The sequence below is a fragment of the Pristiophorus japonicus genome, chromosome 5, assembly GCF_044704955.1.
Source record: "Pristiophorus japonicus isolate sPriJap1 chromosome 5, sPriJap1.hap1, whole genome shotgun sequence".
Lineage (NCBI taxonomy): Eukaryota > Metazoa > Chordata > Chondrichthyes > Pristiophoridae > Pristiophorus > Pristiophorus japonicus.
The window spans coordinates 4,486,759-4,508,930 of record NC_091981.1 but is presented as its reverse complement, the minus strand read 5'-3'; the positions used below and the strand labels follow the sequence as shown (position 1 = coordinate 4,508,930).

The window sequence follows — 22,172 nt, the reverse complement described above, 5'->3', positions numbered from 1 at the left end:
CCTTAGCAGAGGGGTCAGTAACCAGGGGGCATAGATTTAACATAATTGGTAGAAGGATTAGAGGGGAGTTGAGGAGAACTTTTTCACCCAGAGGGTGGTGGGGGTCTGGAACTCACGGCCTGAAAGGGTGGTAGAGGCAGAAACCCTCACCGCTGGATAATACACTCGAAGTGCCGTAACCTACAGGGCTACGGACCAGGAGCTGGAAAGTGAGATTAGGCTGGAGATACAGAGACGATGGGCTGAATGGCCTCCTTCTGTGCTATAAATGTCTTTGATTTTAACTGAAGGGGTTTTAAGGCCACCGATTAAGCAAATACAATGGACCACTACAGGAGAGGAAATGCCAATTTTATTTTGTGTACTAATCTGAAGGACTGAAATGGATCAGCGACCTGATTTCGGACACCTTGCCCAGGGTTACCTTTACTGACGTTACAGAATTCAACACACTTCCCCCATATTAAAAATAAAACTCGGCAAGCTAATCAAAGCTCAGGCAAGACTACCTGAATCCTCACTAAAAATATCGCAGTTTTAAGTCTGTAACAAGGTTAAAGCCCACCACAAAAGCGCTCACAATCGCCGGCCAATATTCACGCAGCCGGTATCGACCCGCTGTCCAGGTGGAGGGAATTGTGGGACTCCGGCAACATAAGGACCCAACACTCTGTCACTGCCCCACCAGCAGAGGTCCCAGGCCTCGCCCTCCCTCGGAGACAGCGGGCAGCGAGCGCTCGGCTCAATCCGCACGGGACACGGGCGCTGCACCCACCTGCTCCACACGGGGAACGGTCCGAAGTGCAACTGTGGCCCTGAGTCCCAGACCCTGGAACACCTCACATCGACCGGCCCACTGAGATCTGTGGGTCCCAGACCCTGGAACACCTCACATCGACCGACCCACTGAGATCTGTGGGTCCCAGACCCTGGGATAACTCACATCGACCGGCCCACTGAGATCTGTGGGTCCCAGACCCTGGAACACCTCACATCGATCGGCCCACTGAGATCTGTGTGTCCTAGACCCTGGAACACCTCACATCGACCGGCCCACTGAGATCTGTGGGTCTCAGACCCTGGAACACCTCACATCGACCGGCCCACTGAGATCTGTGGGTCCCAGACCCTGGAACACCTCACATCGACCGGCCCACTGAGATCTGTGGGTCCCAGACTCTGGAACACCTCACATCGACCGGCCCACTGAGATCTGTGGCCAAGTCCCAGACCCTGGAACACCTCACATCGACCCTCCCACTGAGATCTGTGGGTCCCAGACCCTGGAACACCTCACATCGACCCTCCCACTGAGATCTGTGGGTCCCAGACCCTGGAACACCTCACATCGACCGGCCCACTGAGATCTGTGGGTCCTAGACTCTGGAACACCTCACATCGACCCTCCCACTGAGATCTGTGGGTCCCAGACCCTGGAACACCTCACATCGACCGGCCCACTGAGATCTGTGGGTCCCAGACCCTGGAACACCTCACATCGACCGGCCCACTGAGATCTGTGGGTCCCAGACTCTGGAACACCTCACATCGACCGGCCCACTGAGATCTGTGGGGGGAGGCACCTCATTTCTCCACTCGGTGTCTCAGGAGGGATGGAGAGACAAACTACACGTCTCTTGTAATCTTTCCCCATCACACCAAACAACATCGTTATACAGATTCAGATTGTAACCAAAGTCGTACTCAATAATAAATAGTTTATTAAAATGAATGGCTGTCTCCAAACTCACCGCTAGGAACCGCCATTCTTTCTGGTCATGTGAAAGAACCAACGTATCAGTCTCATCCACAACATAGTTTCCAAGAAACAGGTCGATTGAATCCTGGAACAAGATTAAAAGTTCATAAAGCATTAACAAATATAAAACCAGTTTTATTATTTATTTAGAAATGTAGCTGAAGAGCTAAAAGAAAGACTTGCATTTCTATAGCGCCTTTCACAAGCACCGGACCTCCCAAATAGTTTTACCGCCAATCAATTAATTTTTGGAGTATCGTCACTGTTGTAATGTGGGAAACACGGCAGCCAATTTGTGCACAGCAAGCTCCCACTCACAGCAATGTGATAATGACCAGATAATCTGTTTTACTATGTTGGTTAAGGGATAAATATTGGCCCCAGGACACCGGAGTTCCCCTGCTCTTCTTCAAAATAGTGCCATGGGATCTTTAGGTCCACCTGAGAGAGCAGTCGTGGCCTCGGTTTAAAGTCTCATCCGAAAGACACCTCCGACAGTGAGGCGCTCCCTCAGTACTGCCCCTCCGACAGTGCGGCGCTCCCTCAGTACTGCCCCTCCGACAGTGCGGCGCTCCCTCAGTACTGCCCCTCCGACAGTGCGGCGCTCCCTCAGTACTGCCCCTCCGACAGTGCGGCGCTCCCTCAGTGCTGCCCCTCCGACAGTGAGGCACTCCCTCAGTACTGCCCCTCCGACAGTGCGGCGCGCCCTCAGTACTGCCCCTCCGACAGTGCAGCGCTCCCTCAGTACTGCCCCTCCGACAGTGCGTCGCTCCCTCAGTATTGCCCCTCCGACAGTGCGGCGCTCCCTCAGTACTGCCCCTCCGACAGTGCGGCTCTCCCTCAGTACTGCCCCTCTGACAGTGCGGCGCTCCCTCAGTACTGCCCCTCCGACAGTGCGGCGCTCCCTCATTATGAGTTTCAACCTAGATTTTTGTGCTCAAGTCCCTGGAGTGGGACTTGAACCCACAACCTTCTGACTTAGAGGCGAGAGAGTGATGCCCACTGAGCCACGACTGGCACTCCTATCCGAGGTCTTGGGAAAAGAAAGATTTACTGCAAGAAGCAGTGCCATCGGTCATAGTTCCAATAGCATGCATGTGGAGACAAGAGCGTACAAGAGGGCACATTTGGAGCTCATGACCATTTTAGTATTGGAAACATTGAGACAGACAAGAAAGATTGAAACGCTGCTGGCTAGAATCGAGACAAAAATCTAGCGGATGACCAGTATTGTAACCTGTCCAGCAGTGCAAGTCAAGTACACGAAGAAAGCTCCCGAGATAATGGGATCAATGATGGGCTCAGAGGGCAATATGAGCTGTGCAGAAGCAAAGAAACATCTAGTATTGAAGCGGGAATCCAGCTTCCCTGAGGCAGCTTTATCGAGGGAAGATAATTCCATTTCAGACCAGAGGAAGTAATGGGCAAGAATGCAATTGATGAAGGATTAAGAGCGCAGCCATCAAGAGTAAGAGATGGCAATCGTTAGTTGGACTTTTCAGACATTTTTGAAGAAGATAAAAATCAGTTTTGGTTAAATACAGAACGAGAGAGAGAGAGGCAGAGAGACAGAGAGAGAGAGAGACAGAGAGAGAGAGACAGAGAGAGAGAGACAGAGAGAGAGAGAGAGAGAGAGAGACAGAGAGAGACAGAGAGAGACAGAGAGAGACAGAGAGAGACAGAGACAGAGACAGAGACAGAGACACAGAGACACAGAGAGACAGAGAGACAGAGAGACAGAGAGACAGAGAGACAGAGAGACAGAGAGACAGAGAGACAGAGAGACAGAGAGACAGAGACAGAGACAGAGACACAGAGACAGAGACAGAGACAGAGAGATTATTGGAGTCTAGGTGAATCAAGGGATATGAGAATGTGGTGGGAAAGTGGAGCAGAGGTCGAAGATCAGCCATTGAATGGTGGAGCAGGCTCAAGGGGCCGAATGGCCGACTCCTGCTCCTATGTCCTATCTTCTTTTGGGAAAGTAATGAAGGAGAGCTTGTGTTACCTGTCGAAATCCATCGGAGAAGTTATTCTTGTAGTATCTGATCATCGAGTTCCATCCATCCATTACAAGACCCCACTTGGTTCTCTTCCCAGTCCTGCAGGAAGCAGATGGGCGATGAAACACCCGTATTAAAACAGCAAAGAGTCGCGCTGAACACAAACAAGCAGCCGGCGGGCTGCCCTTATATTAAAATAACGGGGCTAAAACGCCCAGGGATCGGCAGCAACGTGCTGATTAAATCTGCAGAAAGCGGCAGCCAGCCATTTCCTGGTAATGCCATTTCATTTCCCCCCCCATCAATGTCAGGCAGATCCGAAAGCGGGCCAAGAAAGCTCCTGGTATATTCCTGAAAACCCATTCCAGGTACTCCAGGGCAGGATTTCAGTTTCCCAACTAGTTATCCGATCTTCTGAATGCTAGTTCCATCAGCAACTAGTAATTTAATTGGCAGTATTTCGAGCCCGTGGTCCGCACTGGGTAACTCAGTACCGGATACAACAGCTGACCCCAGCAACATGCATGTCCAATGTTTACACACTAGTGTCGAAATATCTTTTCACAAAGATGCTAACCTGCAGCACCAAAGGACAGACAGGTTTCTCATCTTAAATCGTAGAAATTTGCAGCACGGAAAGAGGCCATACGGCCCATCGTGTCCGTGCCGGCCGACAAAGAGCTATCCAGCCTAATCCCACTTTCCAGTTCTTGGTCCGTAGCCCTGTAGGTTACAGCACTTCAAGTGCGTAGGTTGATTCCAGAGATGAAGGGGTTGACTTATGAAGAAAGGTTGAGCAGGTTGGGCCTATAATCATTTGCGCGTTGAGAAGAATGAGACATATCTTATTGAAACAGATAATTCTGAGGGGGCTTGACAGGGTGGATGCAGAGAGGATGTTTCCCCTCGTGGGGGAATCTAGAACTAGGGGACATAGTCTCAGAACGTAGTCATCCATTTAAAACTGAGATGAGGAGGAATTTCTTCACTCAGAGGGTGGTGAATCTTTGGAATTCTCTGCCCTAGAGGGCTGTGGATGCTGAGTCGTTGAGTATATTCAAGGCTGAGATCGATAGATTTTTGGACTCTCTGGGAATCGAGGGATATGGGGATCGGGCGGGAAAGTGGAGTTGAGGTCGAAGATCAGCCGTGATCTTATTGAATGGCGGAGCAGGTTCGAGGGGCCGAATGGCCGACTCCTGCTCCTAATTCTTATGTTCTTATGGACGAGTCCAAAAACACAGGACAGTAATAGAAGACAGTCACTAACAGATCAAAGGAAGAATTTAGGAGCTTCTTCAACACAGAGAGCATTGAGAATGTGGAACGCATTGGCAGAAGCAAATAGCATTGCTGCATTTGAAGGCGAGGCTGGGTGCATATATGAGGGGGAAGGAGGGAGGGAGGGAGGGGAGCGGGAGGGAGGGAGGGAGGGGAGCGGGAGGGCGGGAGGGAGGGGGGAGCGGGAGAGCGGGAGGGAGGGAGGAGCGGGAGAGCGGGAGGGAGGGGGGGGAGCGGGAGGGAGGGAGGGAGGGGGGGGAGCGGGAGGGAGGGAGGGAGGGGGGGGAGCGGGAGGGAGGGAGGGAGGGGGGGGGAGCGGGAGGGAGGGAGGGGGGGGGAGCGGGAGGGAGGGAGGGGGGAGGAGCGGGAGGGAGGGACGGGGGGAGGAGCGGGAGGGAGGGAGGGGGGGAGCGGAAGGGAGGGAGGGGGGGAGCGGAAGGGAGGGAGGGGGGGAGCGGAAGGGAGGGAGGGGGGGAGCGGAAGGGAGGGAGGGGGGGGAGCGGGAGGGAGGGAGGGGGGGGAGCGGGAGGGAGGGAGGGGGGGGAGCGGGAGGGAGGGAGGGGGGGGAGCGGGAGGGAGGGAGGGGGGGGAGCGGGAGGGAGGGAGGGGGGGGAGCGGGAGGGAGGGAGGGGGGGGAGCGGGAGGGAGGGAGGGGGGGGAGCGGGAGGGAGGGAGGGGGGGGAGCGGGAGGGAGGGAGGGGGGGGAGCGGGAGGGAGGGAGGGGGGGAGCGGGAGGGAGGGAGGGGGGAGCGGGAGGAGGGGGGGAGGGAGAGCGGGAGGAGGGGGGGAGGGAGAGCGGGAGGGGGGGGGAGGGAGAGCGGGAGGAGGGGGGGGAGGGAGAGCGGGAGGAGGGGGGGGAGGGAGAGCAGGAGGAGGGGGGGGGAGGGAGAGCGGGAGGAGGGGGGGGGAGGGAGAGCGGGAGGAGGGGGGGGGAGGGAGAGCGGGACGAGGGGGGGGGGGAGGGAGAGCGGGAGGAGGAGGGGGGGAGGGAGAGACGACAGACATCAGTTTGGCAGAAAGCCTGTAGATTCTATGTAATTCTATGAGCCTTTGTTACCTCTAGACTTGACTATTCCAACACACTCCTGACCAGCCAACCTAATTCTACCCTACGTATCCAAAACTGCTGCCCGTGTCCTAACTCGCACCAAGTCCCGCTCACCCATCACCCCTGTGCTCGCTGACCTATATTGGCTCCGTTTTAAAATTCTCACCCTTGTTTTCAAAATCCCACCATGGCCGCACCCCCTCCCTATCTCTGTAATCTCCTCTAGCCCCACACTTCCCCACCCCTCCAATTATGGCCTCTTCAACAATGAGGGAGGAGGAGTGTGAAATAGTAGACGAGATAAACATAGTGAAAGGGGAAGTATTAAGGGGCTTAGCGGCTTTGAAAGTGATTAAATCCCCCAGGCCCGGATGAAACGTATCCCAGGCTGTTAAGACAAGCAAAAGAGGAAATAGCAGAAGCTCTGACCATCATTTTCCAATCCTCTCTGACTACAGGTGCGGTGCCTTTGTTCAAAAAGGGAGAAATGGCTAGACCGAGTAATTATAGGCCAGTCAGCCTAACCTCAGTGATGGGAAAAGTATTGGAAAAAATCCTGAGGAACAGGATAAATCTTCATTTGGAAAGACATGGATTAATCAAGGACAGTCAGCGTGGATTTGTCATGTCTTGATTGAATTTCTCGAAGAGGGTCGATGAGGGCAGTGTGTACGATGCAGTGTATATGGATTTTAGCAAAGCTTTTGATAAGGTCCCATATGGCAGACTGGTCACGAAAGTAAAAGCCCATGGGATCCAGGGCAAAGTGGCAAGTTGGCTCAGAGGCAGGAAGCTGCGGGTAATGGTTGATGGGAAGGTTTTGTGACTAGAAGACTGTATCCAGTGGGGTTCCATAGGGCTCAGTGCTGGGTCCCTTGCTTTTTGTGGTATATGTCAATGACTTGGACTTGAATGTTGGGGGTATGATTAAGAAGTTTGTAGATGATACTAAAATAGGTCGTGTGGTTGATAATGAAGAAAGCTGCGGACTGCAGGAAGATATCAATGAACTGGTCAGATGGGCAGAACAGTGGCAAATGGAATTCAATCCAGATAAGTGTGAGGTAATGCATCTGGGGAGGGCTAACAAGGCAAGGGAATACACGTTAAATGGTACAACACTGAAAAATGTAGAGGAACAAAAGGACCTTGGAGTGCAGGTCCACAGATCCCTGAAGGTAGGAGGCCAGGTAGATAAAGTGGTTAAGAAGGCATATGGAATACTTGCCTTTATTAGCCGAGGCATAGAATACAAGAGCAAGGAGGTTATGCTTGAACTGTATAAAACACTGGTTAGGCCGCAGCTGGAGTACTGCGTGCAGTTCTGGTCACCGCATTACAGGAAAGATGAGATTGCATTGGAAAGGGTGCAGAGGAGATTTACAAGAATGTTGCCTGGACTGAAGAGTTTTGGCTACGAGGAAATATTGGAGATGCTGAGTCTGTTTTGAGGAGGCTGAGATGTATAAAATTGAGGGGCCTGGATAGAGTGGATAGGAAATGCCCGTTTCCCCTGACAGAGGGGTCAACAAGCAAGGGGCATAGATTGAAAGTAATTGGGGGGAGGTTTAGAGGAGATACGAGGGGAAATGTCTTCACCCAGAGGGTGGTGGGGGTCTGGAACTCACTGCCTGAAAGGGTGGTAGAGGCAGAAACCCTCACCACATTTGGATGTGCACCTGAAGTGCCGTAACCTACAGGGCTACGGACCGAGAGCTGGAAAGTGGGATTAGGCTGGGTAGCTCTTGGTCGGCCGGCACGGACACGATGGGCCGAATGGCCTCCTTCCGTGTTGTAAATTTCTGTGATTCTATCCCTGATTAGAATTGCTCCACCATCGGCAGCCGTCCCCTCAGCTGCCTCGGTCCAAGCTCTGGATATCTTTCTCCTCCTCACTTTTCTCCTTTAAGACGCTCCTTAAAACCCACCTCTTCCCTGCCCAAATATCTCTTGGCTCGGTGTCAATTTTTGTCTGATAATGCTCCTGTGCAGCACCTTGGGACGTATCGCTACATATGCTTAGATTCCTTATTGGAGCCAACTAATAAAAACATGACAGTTGATATTCATTTTCCTACTAAGAACAGATTTAACGTGTCACCATAAACATTGAAGGTTGGCATGCAGGTACAGCAGGCGGTGAAGAAAGCAAATGGCATGTTGGCCTTCATAGCGAGGGGATTTGAGTACAGGGGCAGGGAGGTGTTACTACAGTTGTACGGGGCATTGGTGAGTATTATGCACAGTTTTGGTCTCCTAACCTGAGGAAGGACATTCTTGCTATTGAGGGAGTGCAGCGAAGGTTCACCAGACTGATTCCCGGGATAGCGGGACTGACCTATCAAGAAAGACTGGATCAACTGGGCTTGTATTCACTGGAGTTCAGAAGAATGAGAGGGGATCTCATAGAAACGTTTAAAATTCTGACGGGTTTAGACAGGTTAGATGCAGGAAGAATGTTCCCAATGTTGGGGAAGTCCAGAACCAGGGGTCACAGTCTAAGGATAAGGGGTAAGCCATTTAGGACCGAGATGAGGAGAAACTTCTTCACCCAGAGAGTGGTAAACCTGTGGAATTCTCTACCATAGAAAGTTGTTGAGGCCAATTCACTAAATATATTCAAAAAGGAGTTAGATATAGTCCTTACTACTAGGGGGATCAAGGGGTATGGCGAGAAAGCAGGAATGGGGTACTGAAGTTGCATGTTCAGCCATGAACTCATTGAATGGTGGTGCAGGCTAGAAGGGCCGAATGGCCTACTCCTGCACCTATTTTCTATGTTTCTATGTATTACATGACCCCCTATACACAAGGCGTTTAATTATACAGACTAACAGATACTACTACTTCTTAGGCAGGCCCTCGTATCAAGGATGACTTGCTTCCACGCCGAAAAGGAGTTCATCAGTGTTTCAATGAAGGACCTGATATTCCAGGTCCCAAACTACATATTGAAGGGTGGAAGATGCAATCACTAACTTCTAAAATCAATGGTTTAAGCAGAATAAACTGATGTAAAAAACACACACTGCCATATTCTTAACCAAGTGTCACAGTCCCTCAGCGAGACGTTTTTTCATATCCCACAGCTCGAGTTGCTTTCCCTGCTCACCTCCCCATGCACCTGAACATTTTGTCACAAACACATTCACGGTGCAAGCTAACCCTAGCAGAGATAATTACCTTGTAAAGTCAGTCTTTAAGGCCCCAGTTCCAGCATACTGTTTGGCACAGGCATTCGCATTATCAGCCCAAGCTGTGGACAAATCAAATTATCGCTAAGCTTCAGTACTTCACTCAGCAAATGTAACATCAAAGTATTTGGCAAAAGTAACAAATGCTAGATTTTAAAGTAGATTTTCCTCCAAATTTTCCCCTGCCATTTTTCTCCTCTCTCTTTGAAGGCTGGTATCGGGTTCCTCGGGCATCGACTGTACTGCTCCTCCGACAGTGCGGCGCTCCCTCAGTACCGCTCCTCCGACAGTGCGGCGCTCCCTCAGCGCCGCCCCTCCGACAGTGCGGCGCTCCCTCAGCGCCGCCCCTCCGACAGTGCGGCGCTCCCTCAGCGCCGCCCCTCCGACAGTGCGGCGCTCCCTCAGCGCCGCCCCTCCGACAGTGCGGCGCTCCCTCAGCACCGCCCCTCCGACAGTGCGGTGCTCCCTCAGCACTGCCCCTCCGACAGTGCGGCGCTCCCTCAGCATTGGCCTTCCGACAGTGCAGTGCTCCCTCAGCACTGCCCCTCCGTAGTGAAATAATCACCGCCAATACCAGCCTATTCTCACCCAATCTCCAAGCACACACGCATCTAGCAGGGAGCGGCAGGTAGCAATCAGGAGCAGGAACTCTCCCATCCCTCACCCAGGGGCGCTAAAGCTGACTGTGCTGATCCCACCACTGGGGTCCGCTAACACAGACACAGACACACACACACACACAGCCCGGGGATCGAAGTCCAAACCTTCCGGTGTGTGTGTGTGGCTCAGCTAGTCCCCAGGATAAGCTCACTGACAAGCCCACTGTGCTGTGTTAAAAGACTTCAGCAAATAGGGTTTGAAAACTGAAGGAACACTCACCATTTTTGTAAATCTTTTCGAACTCCGCTTGCTCCTCAATTCTTTGGCCTACGTGAAGAACACCCATCCTCTAAACACGATAGAAAGAAACAGGTTAATAATGAGTTGTGGAACAAGATGTGGGATTGCAGTTACGTGGATAGACTGGAGAAGCTGGGGCTGTTCTCCTTGGGACAGTGAAGGCGAAGAGGAGATTTGATCGAGGCGTTCAAAATCATGAGGGGTTTAGATAGAGAAACTGTTCCCAGTGACTGAAAGGTCGCTAACCCGAGAGCACGGATTTAAGGTGATTGGCAGAAGAACCAGAGGCGACATGAGGAAAAACTATTTTAAGCAGCGAGTGATTAGGATTTGGAATGCACTGCCTGATAGGACGGTGGCTACAGATTCAATCGTACCCTTCAAAAAGGGAATTTGGTAAATACTTGGAGGAGAAAAAGTTTAGGACTAACTGGAATGCTCTTCGAAAGAGTCGGCGCAGATTCGATGGGCCAAATGGCCTCCTCCTGTGCTGTACTATTTGATATATATATACAACGCTTGTAATATTATACGTTAAAGTTATGGTTCACTTTGGATCCACCTTCTCTGCTTTTAAATACCGACATAAGGTGCTTTCAATAATTCAGAGTAAATGGCGCAGTTCTTAAGCATATGGATGAGGGCCTACTCCCTAGTCTTTGGGAGCGAGTCAGTTTGAGCCAGATCACCACAACTGATCTCTCTATCCTGCACATTAGCAACAACAATAACCTGTATTGATATAGTGCCTTTAACGTAGCAAAATGCCCCAAGGTGCTTCACAGCAGGGTCATAACACAAAACAGATAAATTTGACACCGAGCCACAAAAGAAGAAATTAAGGCAGATGATCAAAAGCTTGGTCAAAGAGGTCAGTTTTAAGGAGCATCTTGAAGGAGGAAAGAGAGGAGAGGTTTAGGCAGGGAGTTCCAGGGCTTGGGGCCCAAGCAACAGAAGGCACGGCCACCGATATTGGAGCGATTATAATCAGGGATGCTCAAGAGGCCAGAATTAGAGGAGCGCAGACATCTCTGGGGAGGGGGGGTGGTAGGGGATTGTGGGGCTGGAGGAGGTTACAGAGATTGGGAGGGGTGAGGGCCATGGAGGGATTTGTAAACAAGGATGAGAATTTTGAAATCGAGGCGTTGCTAGCGAGCACAGGGGTGATGGGTGAACGGGAATTGGTGCGAGTTAGGACACGGGCAGCCAAGTTCTATATTCAAAAAGGAGTTAGATGTAGTCCTTACTACTAGGGGCATCAAGGGGTATGGCGAGAAAGCACGAATGGGGTACTGAAGTTGCATGTTCAGCCATGAACTCATTGAATGGCGGTTCAGGCTCGAAGGGCCGAATGGCCTACTCCTGCACCTATTTTCTATGTTTCTATGACCTCAAGCTTACATAGTGTAGAATGTGGGAGGTCAGCCAGGAATGCGTTGGAATAGTCTAGAGGTAACAAAGGCATGGATGAGGGTGTCAGCAGCAGAAGAGCTGAGGCAGGGGCGGAGACGGGTGATGTTACGGAGGTGGAAATAGGCGGTTTTAGTTAGGCCGCGAGTATGTGGCCGAAAGCTCATTTCATGCTCAAATATGATGCCTCGGTTGCAAACAGTCTGGTTTAGCCTCAGACAGATGCTAGGGAGAGGGATAAAGTCAGTGGCTAGGGAACTAAGGAGTGGTAATGATGTCCCTGATCACTGTCCAGTCAACAGCTGCTGGACACACACAAGAATGAGAGGTGATCTCATTGAAACATATCAGATTCTGAGGGGGGTTGACAGGGAGGATGTTTCCCCCCGGGCTGGAGAGTCTAGAACCAGGGGTCACAGTCTCAGGATAAGGGGTCGGCCATTTAGGACTGAGATGAGGAGGAATTTCTTCACTCAGAGGGTGGTGAATCTTTGGAATTCTCTGCCCCAGAGGGCTGTGGATGCTGAGTCGTTGAGTATATTCAAGGATGAGATATTCTTTAGAGTTTAGAAGAATGAGAGGTGATCTCATTGAAACGTATAAAATGTTTATAGACAACCCGAGTGACTCTTTCCCCTGGCTGGAGAGTTGAGAACTAGGGGCCGTAGTTTCAGGATTTCAAGGATTAAGTTACGAGCACAGATTACACAAACTAGGGTTGTATTCCCGAGAAGTTAGGGTGATCTGATGGAAGTTTTCAGAATATTGAGGGGAACAGAGAGGGTAGACAGAGAGACACTGTTCCCGCTGGTTGGGGAGTCTGGGACTAGGGGCAGAGTCTGAACATTAGAGCCAGACCTTTCAGGAGTGAAATTAGGAAACACTTCGACACACAAAGGGTGGGAGAGGTTTGGAACTCTGTGGGGCAATGAACCCATGACCTTCTGACTCAGAGACGAGAGTACTGCCCACTGAGCCACAGCTGATAATGGCACACTAGAATGTGGTCAGAATTATTTTTTTTTTTAATGAAAATTAGAAGCAGAAACGTAATAAGAAAAATCAACTTTTTAAATTTACTTCAGTTATATTATTATGGTCATCGAGGTTTGCAATAAATCTTCTTCGGCAATGCAAATATAAGAGGGGGAAAATTGCAGTCGGAGGGTTCCTGCGGGCGAATGCCTCCGACCGGATTTGTTGTAACGAAAATACCTGGTGGTCCCGGACGATTGCAGTCGGAGGCCTAGATTCGTTGTACAGCGTACGGGAACATGTCTTCCAGGTACGTCTTCGTATCCTGGGCCTGGACCACCAATGGACATCTAGTATTCTCACCGATGATAATGGGAGCTCTGTTTGTACGAGCTCCCATTACAATCAATGAGAATACCCCCCAAAACACAGAAACACAGCACAATAAATTAAAAAACTCATATTTCAAATTAATTGAAATTAAATGTTTTAGAAAAAAAAATTGAATTTTTTTTCTAAAATGTGTTTTAATAAGAGTTAAAAATAAACTTACCTTAATGGACAGGGTTTTTAATATAAATATGTATGATTAAATTAAATTTTTCTATGTTTTAAAACTCCTACGCTGGTAAAAGTAACCTATGTGCCTGCTTTTATCAGGCGTAAGAGTTTGAAGGACATTCACTGGGCAGGAGTTGGACAAATAGCGCAATCTTGGCCCGTGGATGTCCCTCCTGCGGGGATGTGTGTGAGCTGTCTGAGAACAATCGCGGCCTGTGGATGTCCCTCCTGCGGGGATGTGTGTGAGCTATCAGAGGACAATCGGGGCCCATGGATGTCCCTCCTGCGGGGATGTGTGTGAGCTATCAGAGGACAATCGGGGCCCATGGATGTCCCTCCTGCGGGGATGTGTGTGAGCTGTCTGAGAACAATCAGGGCCCATGGATGTCCCTCCTGCGGGGATGTGTGTGAGCTGTCGGAGAACAATCGGGGCCCATGGATGTCCCTCCTGCGGGGATGTGTGTGAGCTGTCGGAGACCAATCGGGGCCCATGGATGTCCCTCCTGCGGGGATGTGTGTGAGCTGTCAGAGGACAATCGGGGCCCATGGATGTCCCTCCTGCGGGGATGTGTGTGAGCTGTCGGAGGACAATCGGGGCCCATGGATGTCCCTCCTGCGGGGATGTGTATGAGCTGTCGGAGAACAATCGGGGCCCATGGATGTCCCTCCTGCGGGGATGTGTGTGAGCTGTCAGAGGACAATCAGGGCCCATGGATGTCCCTCCTGCGGGGATGTGTGTGAGCTGTCGGAGAACAATCAGGGCCCATGGATGTCCCTCCTGCGGGGATGTGTGTGAGCTGTCGGAGGACATTTTGACAGATCGCAAAAGCCAGGACTCAGTCCACGCGCATCGCTCACCGAGAGTCGGTGTTTGCGAGGCCCATTCAGGTAGCGTGCGCATGTCGTACGCGCTCTGGAGGCCACAATTTCCGGCCCAGCATGTTCCGGCCCTTCTGCCCAGCTCCTGCTCTGTCTCGTTCAGGACCAGACGAGAGTTGACAACGCAAGGCTCCAAGAGGAGTACTGCATCCTGTTTCACTCACTATTTACACACGCCAGTATCTCTGAATAGAGAGAGTATTTAAACATTACATCAACAAACAACAACTAGGTAACGTGCTTCTAACCTGAAGCTGTGACTGGAGAGAACGACGGGCTAACAAACTTTGCACCACATTTGTCCGATCCAAACAGTCAATGCAATTGGTCCGGAAAGTTCCTTCCTGCTGTAACAGCATCTTCCCGTCAGAATCCACTAAGAAATAACTTTGTAAAATAGAAAAATAAGTGACTTCCTTTTTTAAAAAGTTGGAAACAATCAAGATTTTACAATAATCAAAGTATCTTAACTTTCAGAGTTATGGGTAACTAACAGAAGCTCAAAGACTGCTTACCCAAACTCATCCTGCTGGTCTGCTACACGATCCAAAAGGATTTGGAGCCGCTCCCACCGCATCCGGCTGCATTCCTTGTGGAAATCGAATGCGCAGTATCTACAAAAATAAGACCAGGGTGATTCGTGAACTTTAAAAAAAGTAATTCATAAGCATTAGTCAGCCGTGGCTCAGTGGGCAGCACCCTCGCCTCTGAGTCAGGAGGTTGTGGGTTCAAGTCCCACTCCAGAGACTCGAGCGCAAAAATCTAGGCTGACACTCCCAGTGCAGTACTGAGGGAACCCCGCACTGTCGGAGGGGCAGTACTGAGGGAGCGCCGCACTGTCGGAGGGGCAGTACTGAGGGAACCCCGCACTGTCGGAGGGGCAGTACTGAGGGAGCGCCGCACTGTCGGAGGGGCAGTGCTGAGGGAGCGCCGCACTGTCGGAGGGGCAGTGCTGAGGGAGAGCCGCACTGTCGGAGGGGCAGTGCTGAGGGAGAGCCACACTGTCGGAGGGGCAGTGCTGAGGGAGTGCCGCACTGTCAGAGGGGCAATGCTAAGGGAGTGCCGCACTGTCAGAGGGGCAGTACTGAGGCAGCGCTGCACTGTCAGAGGGGCAGTACTGCACTGTCAAGGTGACGTCTTTCGGATGAGATGTTAAACCAAGGACCTGACTGCTCTCTCAGGTGGATATAAAAGATCCCATGGCATCATTTCAAAGAAGAGCAGGGGAGTTATCCCCGGGGTCTTGGGGCCAATATTTATCCCTCAATCAACGTAACAAAAAAAATGACGATCTGGTCATCATCAGATGGCTGTTTGTGGGAGCTTGCTGTGCGCAAACTGGCTGCCGTGTTTCCCACGTTACAACAGTGACTTCACTTCAAAAAGTACTTCATTGGCTGCAGAGTGCATCGGGACATTGAGGTTGTGAAAGGCGCTATAGAAATGCAAGTCTTTATTTTTATAATGGAGGGCGCCGTACTTAGGCTTACGTAATATAAATACGCTGGCCTAACAGCTCAAAAGAGTTGCAAGTGTGTTTGCGGGCTGTTTACACTTTTTGCCAGCCTTTGCCAAAATATTAATGGGCTCCAAGTAGAATGTTTTCTAAAATAAACAATGGAGTGGAAAGTGCCTTCCTGTGAGCTTGAGGTTAGAATCACATCACATGGAGTCGTTGGGCCGAATGGCACAGATGCGTTGAAGGGGACGGTTGCAACGTTCCCGTTAAGCTGCGCGGCTGTCTGGAGCCCCCACGCAGGCCACTTGCCGCCTTTACAATAGGAACACTCGCGCATGCACGGGAATCTGAATGGCCGCGCACCCAAAATAAAAGGGAACTTTGGAAGGTAGCTAAGCACTCGAGGGAGACAGGAGGAGGAGGATATGTTGATGCAGGCTGGTGTGAAGCATAAACACCGGCACGGACCCACTGGACCGAATGGCCTGTTTCTGTGCTGTACATTCACTGAGAAATTGAATCTTTTCTTGCTTCACCCATCACCCCCTGTGCTCGCTGACCCGTGTCCTAACTCACACCAAATCCCACTCACCCATCACCCCCTGTGCTCGCTGCCCCGTGTCCTAACTCGCACCGAGTCCTGCTCACCCATCACCCCCTGTGCTCACTGCCCCGTGTCCGAACTCGCACCGAGTCCCACTCACCCATCACCCCCTGTGCTCACTGCCCCGTGTCCGAACTCGCACCCAGTCCCGCTCACCCATCACCCCCAGTGCTCACTGCCCCATGTCCTAACTCACACCGAGTCCCGCTCACCCATCGCCCCCTGTGCTCGCTGACCAGTGTCCTAACTCGCACCGAGTCCCGCTCACCCCCTGTGCTCGCTGACCTACATTGGCTCCCGGTTAAGCAACACCTCAATTTAAAAATTCTTATCCTCTTTTTCTAACCCCTCCATGACCCTCGCCCTTCCCTATCTCTGCAATCTCCCCAGCCCCACAACCCCCCCGAGGTATCTGCGCTCCTCTAATTCTGGTCTCTTGAGCATCCCTGATTATAATCACTCCACCATTGGTGGCCGTGCCTTCTGTTGCCTGGGCCCCAAGCTCTGGAACTCCCTCCCTAAACCTCTCTGCCTCTCTTTCCTCCTTTAAGACGCTCCTTAATACATACCTGTCTGACCCAGCTTTTGGTCACCTGCCCTAATTTCTCCTTATGCGGCTCGGTGTCAAATTTGTATCTCATAATGCTCCTGTGAAGCGCCCTGGGACACTTCACTACGTTAACGGCGCTATATAAATACAAGTAGTTGTTGCTTATGAATCTAGTGGTCGTCACAATGAGTCACCGTGTGCTGATGATCGGAACGATTTCTATTTCTGGCATCAAGCCCCACCAGTTCACCCAAGGGTTGGATGCAGAGATAAGCTGACCCTGCAACAACTGACGGGGGCACCCGCTCCCATTCCGGGATGTAAAGTCACAATCCCGCTAAAAGGATGTAAACCAGCCTGACCACAGAAACTGTGCTGGATCAATGGCGGTCCTGTCCGGCGGGCACACACCCCATACCAACATCCGGCTGAGATTCCGCCAAAATGTTAAGGCCCAGCTAAAATGTCTCAGCCCCAACCCAGGACCCACCCTGGCCGCGGCAGTGTCACATTGTTCATTTCCTGCAACAGGCATTCTGGGGCTTCCGAGTCACACTGCCAATGAATGCCCACTCCTGCTCTTATTTTGTATGTTCTTAGGAGAGTCGGGAGAGTGGGGGTGAGGGGAAGAGGCAGAGGAGATGGGGGGGGGGGGGGGGGGGAGAGAAGGGAGGGGAGAGGGGGAGAAGGGGGGGGAGAGGGGGATAAGGGGGGAGAGGGGGATAAGGGGGGAGAGGGGAGAGGGGAGGGAGGGAGAGGGGGAAAGAGGGGGAAGAGGGGGAAAAGGGGGGAGAGGGGAGAGAGAAGGAGTGGGGAGGGGAAGGGGGGGGGAAGAGGGGGGGAAGGGGGGGGGAAGAGGGGGAGAAGGGAGGGAGGGAGGGAGGGAGGGAGGGAGGGAGGGAGGGAGGGAGGGAGGGAGGGAGGGAGGGAGGGAGGGAGGAAGAGGGGGAGAAGGGGAGAAGGGGGGGAAAGAAGGGGAGAAGGGGGGACAAGAAGGGGAGAAGGCGGGGAAAGAAGGGGAGAAGGGGGGGAAAGAAGGGGAGAAGGGGGGGAAAGAAGGGGAGAAGGGGGGAAAGAAGGGGAGAAGGGGGGAAAGAAGGGGAGAAGGGGGGAAAGAAGGGGAGAAGGGGGGGAAAGAAGGGGAGAAGGGGAGGAAAGAAGGGGAGAAGGGGGGGAAAGAAGGGGAGAAGGGGGGGGAAGGGGGGGAAAGAAGGGGAGAAGGGGGGGAAAGAAGGGAAGAAGGGGGGGAAAGAAGGGGAGAAGGGGGGGAAAGAAGGGGAGAAGGGGGGAAAGAAGGGGAGAAGGGGGGAAAGAAGGGGAGAAGGGGGGGAAGAAGGGGAGAAGGGGGGGAAGAAGGGGAGAAGGGGGGGAAAGAAGGGGAGAAGGGGGGGGAAAGAAGGGGAGAAGGGGGGGGAAGAAGGGGAGAAGGGGGGGGAAAGAAGGGGAGAAGGGGGGGGAAGAAGGGGAGAAGGGGGGAAGAAGGGGAGAGGGGGGGGAAGAGGGGGATAAGGGGGGAGAGGGGAGAGGGAGTGGGGAGGGAGGGATGGAGAAGGAGTGGGAGGGAGAGGGGGAGAAGGGGGGGGGGGAATCCGAGCCACTTGTAACAATTGTTCTGCTTTTAAATGAATAAAGACTGCCGATAGCCAGCAGTACGCTCTGCCGACAGGAGTGTGCAAACGTACCGGACCATCCCATTCCCCAGGCTTGCCGCCATCTTGGAGAAAACTTGTTCCAGGGATTTTTCTGCACCTCGCTGATCAATCTGCAGAGTTAAAATGTTCAAAACCATAAAACAATGCTTTTCATTGGCATCACAGCTAAGGGTTAACATCAAGACATTATTTGTTTAAAAAATAAAACCTACCAGGTTAATGATCACTTGCTTCCCATAGCTGATGAGCTGGGAATCAAAATGCCTTTGAAAGCCATCCATCTGGAATCAGAAATAAAAAGATGTTTACAATCCTCTTTACAAAGAAAATCAATTCAAAAGCAGCAGTAATCTGTGTAATATGCTCTAAAACTGCTCTCTGTGGTCGCGGAGGTCATTGATAGGACCAGCCCACACTGCGATATGTGCGCGCACTAGGCCCGTGCAGCAGAGCAGGTCTCCAGTCGTCCTGGTTAACCCTTGCCACTGGACCAAGACCTCGCTCTGTCAAGCCCGTGTGGTGGCTGGTGTGCAACGGTCACCCCACGTTAAAACAATCCACACACAGGGATCTTCCACCCTTCAGGATGTAGTTCGGGATCTGGAATATTAGGTCCTTCATTGAAACACCTGTGAACTCATCCTTTTTTTTGGCGTGGAAGCAAGTCATCCTCGCTTCGAGGGACTGCCTGTGATGATGATGATAGGACAAAAAACTTGACGCAGCTTAATGATGGGAAGAACAAAGAGAGGCAATATAAACTAAAGGGTACAATGCTAAAGGGGGTGCATGACCAGAGAGACCTGGGGGTATATGGGCACAAATTGTTGAAGGTGGCAGGGCAGGTTGAGAAAAAAGCTTACGAGATCCTGGGCTTCATAAATAGAGGGGTAGAATTCAGGTCCGCCCGAAACGGGTTGCACCTACCACTGAAGTGTTTTTTCCGCCGCGGTGAAAGAGGTGGCCTCGAGCGGAATTCCGCTCTTTGGCTTTATTTTTCCCGGCGGACCGGAAGTCGGTCACAATGAGGGGGGGCGGTAGTGCGGCGGTGAGCACACTCGAGGGCCAGAAGTGGAGGCGGGGACGAGGTCTCCGCCGCTGTCAGTCACTGGCCTGGCGCTGTTGACGTCACGAAGCGCGCGTACGTCACCACGTTTCTTCCCTTCACTTAAAGGGGAGGGTGTCGCTGCGAGCTCTGCGATTATTTCAGTTCGGACCACTGGGCCACCAGGGAGGGTTTCGGCCGGGAATAGAGGCTGCCAGGCCGCCGGCCCGGCCAAACCCGAGGGCATAACTGTCGGGACGACCTGGCAGTCGGCCAACAAAAAAAAAAAAAAAAATGGCGACCGCGGCAGTGCGCCTTCCCCTTGAACGGCCGGCGCACAGCCAAGTCGCACACACTTCCAACACACTGCACCCACAGAAAAAGCTGTAGGACCGCTCGGCGGGCCGAAGACTTTTACAGGTGAATTTCGATGGCGGTGCGGGAGATCGGTGGTGCGCGCTTTGGTGATGCACTTCAGAGGGGTCGGCAGCCGCCGGAAAAACTACCAAGGGGAATTTCGCGAGCGGCGGCCATTCGACTCCACCACATGGCCGTCGCTTTCTGACAGCAAGAGGTTTTATCGGGAGGCTGAATTTCAGCCCCAGAGAGTACAAAATCAAGGAAGATATGAGGAACCTTTATAAAACACTGGTTCGGCCCCAACTGGAGTATTGTGTCCAATTCTGGGCACTGCACTTTAGGAAGGATGTGAAGGCCTTAGAGAGGGCACAGAAGTGGTTTACAAGAATGGTTCCAGGGATGAGGGACTTCAGTGACGGGGATAGACTGGAGAAGCTGGGGTTGTTCTCCTTGGGGCAGAGAAGGTTGAGAGGAGATTTGATCGAGGTGTTCAAAATCATGAGGGGTCTGGACAGAGTAGAGAGAGAGAAACTGTTCCCATTGGTGGAAGGGTGGAGAACCAGAGGCCACAGATTTAAGGCGATTGGCAGAAGAACCAAAGGCGACACGAGGGAAAACGTTTTTACGCAGCGAGTGGTTAGGATCTGGAATGCGCTGCCTGAGAGGGTGGTGGAGGCAGACTCAATCGCGGCTTTCAAAAGGGAGTTGGATAAGTACCTGAAGGAAAAAGAATTGCAGGGCTACGGGGAAAGGGCGGGGGAGGGGGACTGGCTGAGGTGCTCTTGCAGAGAGCCGGCACGGGCTCGACGGGCCGAATGGCCTCCTTCTGTGTTGTAACCGTTCTATGATTCAGTCTGCATATTTCCACACATACCACACAGAACACAACTCACTCCCCAAGTACTGCAATCTTACACAAACATTTCTGGGAGTGAAAACGTCCATTTCTGAGAGAAAACAAATCACTTGCCCTGTTCCTAATACTTAACATCTGATCACAAACACCTTGGCAACAACTCTGTGTGCATAACCTCATCTATCTAAAAATGAACCCCCATCCATCATGGCATTTAACTGACGCTAGTCTTTAACTGACACTGAATTGCCTTAAAATTACGGTTTAATAACAGGCTTTTGCATCTCCTGAACAGCTTTGTTTAGCTGCACGATTTCAGTGTTTTTCCAAGCAACTAATGTATTTGAGAACATAACTGAGAACATTAGAAGTCTGCCAAGAAAAATTCTGAGTTTAACATATCCAAAATGAGCACAGGTAGAAAGAAAATGCAAATATAAATACATTATCACAGTTATCTTATTGAAACATCCAAGATTCTGAGGGGGATTGACAGGGTAGATGCTGAGAGGATGTTTCCCCCAGGCTGGAGAGTCTAGAACCAGGGGTCACATTCTCAGGGTAAGGGGTCGGCCATTTAGGACTGAGATGAGGAGGAATTTCTTCACTCAGGGTGGTGAATCTTTGGAATTCTCTGCCCCAGAGGGCTATGGATGCTGAGTCGTTGAGTATATTCAAGGCTGAGATCGATAGATTTTTGGACTCTCGGGGAATCGAGGGATATGGGGATCGGGCGGGAAAGTGGAGTTGAGGTCGAAGATCAGCCGTGACCTTATTGAATGGCGGAGCAGGCTCGAGGGGCCGAATGGCCGACTCCTGCTCCTGTTCTTATGTTCGTACAACTGTTCCTCTTACTGCAGGTCAATGTATTTGTGAGATTCTTAATGAAACGAGTCATGCTGTGTTTTAATTGTACTCACGTGGTTCATGGATTTACTGATCTGGGGGTTGGGTTTGTATCTCAGGTTCGGCCTCTGTGACCAGAAGAAAGGAATCGACCCTCGTGTCTTCAAAACAGAAAAGAAAGTTATTCAACATCAGGCAGCCCTCGAGAATCATCTTTCACGGTGTGAAAGAGATCATAAAAGTAATTTTATTGGTTTATATATTTAAAAATGAACACTTTATTAAAAATCTTAAATAAAAACAGCTCTAAACCATTAGTTCCATTCTTATTTCTTTCCCATCATCCGTTGTACCTTTTATTTATTAATTATATTCCCTACTTTTACATTTTTCTGTGGCTCAGTGGGCAGCACCCTCACCTCAGAGTCAGAAGGTTGTGGGTTTAAGTCCCATTCCAGAGACTTGAGCACAAAAATCTAGCCTGGCACTCCCAGTGCAGTACTGAGGGAGCGCCGCACTGTCGGAGGGGCAGCACTGAGGGAGTGCTGCACTGTCGGAGGGGCAGCACTGAGGGAGCGCTGCACTGTCGGAGGGGCAGTACTGAGGGAGCGCCGCATTGTCGGAGGGGCAGCACTGAGGGAACGCTGCACTGTCGGAGGGGCAGTACTGAGGGAGCGCCACACTGTCGGAGGGGCAGTGCTGAGGGAGTGCCACACTGTCGGAGGGGCAGTACTGAGGGAGCGCTGCACTGTCGGAGGGGCAGTGCTGAGGGAGCGCCGCACTGTCGGAG

At 51.7% G+C, this 22,172-nt stretch overlaps 1 protein-coding gene across 1 annotated transcript in view; it reads right to left on the bottom strand.

Annotated features, from left to right (window-relative positions):
• The window catches only part of sacm1lb (SAC1 like phosphatidylinositide phosphatase b), an 88,596-nt gene that overhangs the window by 4,623 nt on the left and 61,801 nt on the right, over positions 1-22,172 (bottom strand). Inside the window, exons 10-18 of the mRNA XM_070880320.1 lie at positions 21,457-21,543; positions 18,488-18,556; positions 18,306-18,385; positions 14,526-14,624; positions 14,259-14,397; positions 10,165-10,234; positions 9,275-9,347; positions 3,768-3,861; positions 1,752-1,844 (exon numbers count right to left, since the gene is read on the bottom strand). Of these exons, the coding sequence (XP_070736421.1) occupies positions 1,752-1,844; positions 3,768-3,861; positions 9,275-9,347; positions 10,165-10,234; positions 14,259-14,397; positions 14,526-14,624; positions 18,306-18,385; positions 18,488-18,556; positions 21,457-21,543 (804 nt within the window). The remainder of the gene's footprint in view (positions 1-1,751; positions 1,845-3,767; positions 3,862-9,274; positions 9,348-10,164; positions 10,235-14,258; positions 14,398-14,525; positions 14,625-18,305; positions 18,386-18,487; positions 18,557-21,456; positions 21,544-22,172) is intronic.